The sequence below is a fragment of the Pangasianodon hypophthalmus genome, chromosome 15 (assembly GCF_027358585.1).
Source record: "Pangasianodon hypophthalmus isolate fPanHyp1 chromosome 15, fPanHyp1.pri, whole genome shotgun sequence".
Classification (NCBI taxonomy): domain Eukaryota; kingdom Metazoa; phylum Chordata; class Actinopteri; order Siluriformes; family Pangasiidae; genus Pangasianodon; species Pangasianodon hypophthalmus.
The window spans coordinates 5,083,565-5,090,204 of NC_069724.1; the positions used below are offsets into that span (position 1 = coordinate 5,083,565).

At 39.5% G+C, this 6,640-nt stretch overlaps 1 protein-coding gene across 1 annotated transcript; it reads left to right on the forward strand.

Moving 5' to 3' along the window:
* Window positions 1–1,531: 1,531 nt before the first annotated feature.
* On the forward strand, window positions 1,532–6,640 carry slc3a2b (solute carrier family 3 member 2b). The gene is made up of 9 exons (XM_026938949.3): window positions 1,532–1,690; window positions 2,462–2,695; window positions 2,802–2,992; window positions 3,988–4,161; window positions 4,269–4,363; window positions 4,481–4,620; window positions 5,013–5,319; window positions 5,423–5,479; window positions 5,908–6,640. The coding sequence occupies exons 2-9, from the start codon at window positions 2,487–2,489 to the stop codon at window positions 6,256–6,258; spliced, it is 1,524 nt and encodes a 507-aa protein (XP_026794750.3). The 5' UTR covers window positions 1,532–1,690; window positions 2,462–2,486; the 3' UTR covers window positions 6,259–6,640.

Sequence of the window (6,640 nt, forward strand, 5' to 3'; positions counted from 1 at the left end):
GAATGGCTTTATTCCAGCAGCTCAGAGAACAAAATGTTAGCACAGGCCTCTTTTCTCTCTCTCTCTCTTTTTTTTTACACTTAGGGCTGACTTTGCTTTGAAAAGGGAGTACATGTTGTACTCGTAAAACTCGATTTTCATACATGAAAGGCCAAGAAAAATAATTAAATTCACACTTAACATCTCACACTTAACATCATCTTGCCTTGCATTGAAAAGCAGTCTAGCTATCTGCCTAGTCATTTCATGATTAGATCATTTCATCAATTGATCAAAGGGAAAATGCTCTCTGCACTGAGACCATGTTGAAGAAATCAGTTTCACTGCTTGCAGATTAAATTTCCAATCACATATTTACACGTTTCCTATAATTGTGGAGAACTGTGTACACATCTAACATCATTCAACCATTCAGATTGGGTAGTGATCTCTCTCTCTCTCTCGCTCTCTCTCTCTGTTATCCACACCTTTTATGGGCTTGTATTGATTTATAAAATCCCAGACACTGAACCTCCACATTGATCTTTGAGCCAAGAAATAAATAATTAGGATGAACATCTGCTCCTCAGCAGTCTTGATGGAGTCAGTCTTTTATCTCTCTATTCCAGTTTAATGAAAAAATCCAGTGTTTTTCAGTCTAGTCTCTATCTACTGTAACAGTAGATACATGATTAACACAAACACAAATTTCATCACTTTTTTTCTCATTTATATTGGAAGTCTAAGGGCAGCTGTTGGGGCAGTTGATAGATTTAAACATAAGTGCATTTTTGTAGAAGTGGCAGTGGCAGTCACAGTGGTGCAGCCACTTTACACACTCACACACACATATATATACAGTATATGTGTGTGTGTGTGTGTATATATGTACATACATTTCTCAACTGTTTAAACTGATCCTACAACTAGATCATACAACCAAACGTATGTAATCTTTCAGTCACAACCATGTTTGTTACTGAACTGAATCTGAATTAGAAGCCAGACTGTTAAGTGAGGCTGTTATTACTTGTTATCTAATTCACCTATTTAAAATCTACAGCTGTTTACCACTGCGTCTCCAGGAAAGAAATCCAATGCCTAACAACCTCAGGCTTGTTTGGCCCTCTTTGCACAGAACAGCGTGACTGGGGGAGTCTCCTAACAAAAGACCCTTTTAAGGTGGACTTGGGTGTTTGTTTGTTTTTTTTGTCAAGATTTCAGTTTTGGAAGATGGAATAAGATTTTTAGCAATTGTGCAAGGTTTAACTTGGCGAAAGTTTCATCCTAAAATAAAGCAAAATGGCAGTCAGGATTTATTTGTGTTATTAAAATAGTTTCTCTGAACCCAGTAGCATCTCATCAAGCATCTGGGACAAACCGGATCAGCCTTGGTAAATTTTTTAATCTCATGTAGCAGTAGGGTAACAATATAGCATCTATATATTCAAAAATGGCAAAATAACACAAAATCTAACTATAACAGTTTACAAAAACTGGTAGCTTAGCTGAAAGGACCCATGAACCCTACGGCATATAAATAGATCCCCCTTAAATGTGGGCGGGGTTTCAGACCTTCCCTTAGTGTGAAACCAGAATAAAGCCTGAGCATCACTGAACCAGAAAAGCATTGAAGACACGAGGCGCGACTTGACCAACCCTGAGAAAGGGATTTTATTATTTGTTCTTTTTCTTCTTCAGTATATTGACGGTAAATATCTATTTGCTTCGTTTTATATTAATTCTAACCAAAAAAAATCCTTTTACAAGTTGATATTTATTTAACACAGTAGCTTGTTATGCATCTTTGGCTGAATTGAGTCGTTTAAAATGTCCACATTGTACAGTTACATTGTTAAATAACATTGTTCATGGCATTTGTTTCTTATTCTGTTATTCTTATTGTGTTATAACTGTGTAAATGAATGGTGTTTATGTTTTAATGAGGCAGAACTGGTCTGATCCGGTTCACCAGCTTAATTCGCTGCGCGCGACTTCCTCAGGGATACTCGCTGGTTATATAGGCATGATTATTGTCATTATCAGCAAGCAATAGGCTACATTTATTTATTTTTCCCTTATCCACAAAAAAAATGTTTAAATAATAGTTATATTTGTGTTTGGGAATATTTAAAAAAAAAAAAAAAAAGCGGTCGAATTAATTGCCGGCTTGATGCGCCGTGTGTTAGCGGCTACATATTTATCCCTGAGAGTTTTTTTTTTTTTTTTAAACCAAAATGTCTGGCCTGGTTGATATGTATTTTGTTTTTGTTTTCTTTTTAATTCGTGTTTTTTTTTTTTTTTTTTTTAATATATAAATATATATTAAACCAGTTCGGTAATCCTTGCTCTACGTCACTGTATGGAAGCTGACGTCACGTTGCTGGTTACACTGATGCAACATTACTTCCCGTTTGCGCGCGACTCCGCCTTCCGCATCTAGAAAGCATGGTGTGTAAACCACTGCGCCACTCCTTTGTAGATTGTAATCCAAGAAAGCAGTGAAGATGTCGAACGAAGCTGAGGTCGACATGAAGGACGTGGAGCTGAATGACGTGGACCCGGAAAGGCAGCCCATGACCACCGGAAACGGTGATGCCAACTCAGCTGTGGCAGTAAAAAACGGCATCGTGAAGATCAAGATTCCTGATGAGAAGGAATCCAAATTCACTGGACTGTCCAAGGAGGAGCTGTTAAAAGTTGCCGGAACTCCCGGGTATGGCTGATTTATAAATATTTTTCTCCTTCATTTCCTTTACACTCCCTCAGGGTTTGATTCAGATTTCTGATCACACAGATAATCAGAGCTGTTTTCTGTCTAGGTGGGTGCGAGCCCGATGGGCGCTCCTCATTCTCTTCTGGCTCGGCTGGATTGGCATGCTCGCCGGCGCCATTGCCATCATCGTACAGGCGCCTCGGTGCAAGCCGCTTCCTGAGATGAACTGGTGGGATTCCGGGCCCCTGTACCAGATTGGAGATGTTAACGCATTCGCAGGGTCTTCTGGCCTTAAAGGTAATGGAATGTGCAAAATTAAAGATGGGACATCTTAAATGTCAGGGTGTTTCACTAAATTTAGTGCAGCTGCACTAGTCTGGGGGAGGCAATACTCATAAACACATTGTGACATGCTGACATTTCCTGTTCCTGTGACTCAACTGCAGTGATATTTCACGCCCCAAGCTCTGGTACACACCGCCCTGGGTTTACACGTCTCCTAAAATTTTATCTAAAGTTTAAAAACGTTATCTGCTAAGGCTTGAATAGTTTGTATGAAGGACACGTAATATCAATCTTAGGCAATCTTTGTTCAAGATTATTGCTGCGTTCATGATCACGTGGGAAAAGGAAAGTTTCCGACTTCCCAGTATGAAAGATCAGTTTGAATGGCTCTTCAGCTCGTAATTTCCACTCGGAAAGCAGGGTTTCTCGAGCGCTCTGACTTCTCAGAGTTGAGGTTCTGTGACGTCAATTCAACATTGTGGCGTTAATGGGGTTTTTTGAGTTTCTGTTTATGTTGGAGTTACTGGTGTTACTTTGATAATTGCAATGTTATTTTGCTTTCCGCAATTTATTTATTTATTTTTTAACTGCGCTTTCATGAAATCTTCAGTGCTATTAACAGTGAATTATTACATCCACTATAAATGATTATTCTATTATTATTATTATTATTATTATTATTATTATGTAATGTGGGCAGTAGGAGGTACCGAGTTGGAAAATTCCAACTTCCCCATTTTCGTGAGCGCAGCATATGGTCATGCGGCTTAGGGAGAGGTGCATGTAGACATCACTTATTCATAACGCACATTTTCCATCGCAAGACCAGCATTTACGTGGGGAATACAAAAAGATGTAAACACGTATCCTCGTATAGGATGTTGGTGAATATTCCATCATTTAGGATTTGGGCTGTGTTGTATGTGGTGTAAGCAGTATGTGTCGTGCACCTTGAGAAACGGTTAAGAACAAGCTAAGTTGATTTCCACAATGCTGCTTCTCCTCAGATTTGGAGGCGAAGGTTGGTGCTTTGGGACAGCTGAAGGTGAAGGGTCTGATTGTAGGTCCCATTCATGTGTCCACTGCTGATCAGTCTGATGACCTGAATTTGACGGAGATCACCCCTTCTGCTGGCAGCCTGAATGATCTGGAGTCACTTATTGCAGCAGCACACAAGAAGAGTGAGTTTTTATTTGCGCACGGTTGAAAAATGTTAAGTACAGCAATACAAAGAAATATTTTCTCCATATTATGCCGCTACTACAATGCTCATTTGTCTTTTGCCTAGGTATCTCCGTGGTTTTGGATCTGACTCCGAACTACAAAGGATCTGAGCCATGGTTCTCCAACACTTTAGTGACAAATGTGGCAGAAAAAGTCAAGGTATGAATGATTAGAACTTGTGCCAGGAATATTTTGTTCTTACTGTTCCTCAAGATTTCAGTATGGTGGTTGTTAATCCTGCTGATCTTTTTTTTGTTTGTTTTGTTTTGTTTTCAGGTTGCCACTGATTTCTGGTTGAAGAAAGGTGTGGATGGTATTCTGCTGTATGGTGTTGAGCGTGTCGCCACTGTTGTACCATCGGTTTGGGCTGGCATAAGGGAGACTGTCAGTAATCACTCTGAAGAGGAGAAGAAAAAGTAAGCATAAATCACCACATTTTATCACGATAGCTCTTGCAAGGATGTCTTCAGCCACTAAGTACTGAATTATCAATGATGTATTATCCTTGATTACCTATGAGAATTATCTTGTGTTATGAAAATGCAAAATAGTTGCCAGCTTCATAGCTCTTCACACCAAGCCCAACACTAACAAAAGGCCATTGTACTAATGCAAAGCCAATCATGAGGTTTTGGGCATGGATAGAAATGCCTGTGTATGTTTTAAAAGGTTACAGTTTAGTGTGAATCAGTCTTTAATGCTTGCAGTGCTTCATCTGGTGGTAGACATTTTGAGCTCAAATATTAGAAAGAGCTGTTTTTCCTTTTCTGAGATTTTTGAAACCGTTGTTTGTTTCTTCTGATTGAAGGGTCTTAATTGGAGTTACCCTGGCTGAATCTCCTGATGAGGTGAACAACCTTTTGAATCGAACTGGTGTGGATTTGCTCCTTTCTGACGTCCTGAGACACAAATCTGGCGCAGCGGTTGGTCAGGTTGTGCAGAATCTCTACTCCCAGAATGGCACCCGACTGGCTTGGAACTTGGGTCACCGTGTCAGGGGACACCTGGCCAGCATAGCAGATTTTATGACTGTAAAGTTATACCAGCTGCTGCTGTTTACCTTGCCTGGTACTCCCATCTTCAACTATGGTGATGAAATTGGACTAAAGGATGAGGTAAGAATACCTGATATGTGTGATTATTGAGAACATGGAATGGTGGTCTGGATTGAAAGGCACATATGGTCTTGTTTATTGACTTTATTCCTTCCTGATTTAGAATACATCATATCCAGTGATGATATGGGACTCGTCAAGCACAAATGAGACCGAGAAGGTAATGAAAATGACTAGCTTGCACATTCACTTGGGTACAATACATACTGAAAATGAATCCCATCCAGGGGTGGACAAATTTAAAATTCATTGGCAAGCCCACTGGGCAGGTGAATACTTGGATGTGCTCCAGTTATTTATTTATTTATTTATTTATTTATTTATTTGCTAAGTCATTACTATGTTTAGCTGACTCGTATGTGTAAATGGTGGTTTGTGCCCTTTTTACTTCCGGCACTAACAAGTCCAATGTTATCCGAAGCCATTTCTTGAAAGTTGAAAATTAGAAAGTAATACAGACTGGTAAAAATAGCTAGGCTGGTTTGTCCACTCCTGCCATTTAGCCTGTCATCTTCTCTAAAAACTTAAAATGGCAAGATCTGACTCTCCCTAAACTTTTTTTTTTCCTCTCTTTTTCCTGCTTTGCAGTCTGAGGTAGAACAGAGGAACTCTCTGCGCACATTCTTCAAGGCTGTGAGTGAACTGAGAGGGAAGGAGCGCTCCCTTCTGCATGGAGATTATGTGCCTCTGTACAAGAGCACCAGTGCTCTTGCATACTTGCGCTCATGGGACCAGAGTGAACGCTACGTAGCTGCATTTAACTGGTCTCCTAATGATCGAGCCACTCTGCAGCTGAGCCACGAAATGCTTCCCAAGGAAGCCAAGGTCGTAGTTAGTACTAATGAAGAAAAATTGGCCCCTGACCAATTGATTAATTTGGACCAGTTAGAGCTGGAGCCACAACAGGCCGTTATGCTTAAATTCCCTTATGCTGCATAAATAGCAGCTGTCCTACATGTGTACACTAAAACATGTGGTTGTTGGGTATTGTTACATTTGATGAAATATTGTTACTGTCATTGTGCTAATGTATTTCTAGTTTACTCCCCAATTCTGCACATTAGTGATATGTAAGTGTGCATAAATCAAAGCCCTACAGGTCAAGACCAATGGTTTTATGGTTTTTTTCCACTGCAACATTTTATTTTATCCTTATTTAAAAAAAACATTCCAAGTTTCAGCATATTTAAATGTTTTAGTGGTTGTAATGCAATTTTGGGATTGTGCAAAATGTTACTGAGTTTGATGTGATGGTGTTGGCAAACCTTGAAACCCTGTGCAAAAATAGCATTTAAAAATAAAAATAGAACAGTACTCATCA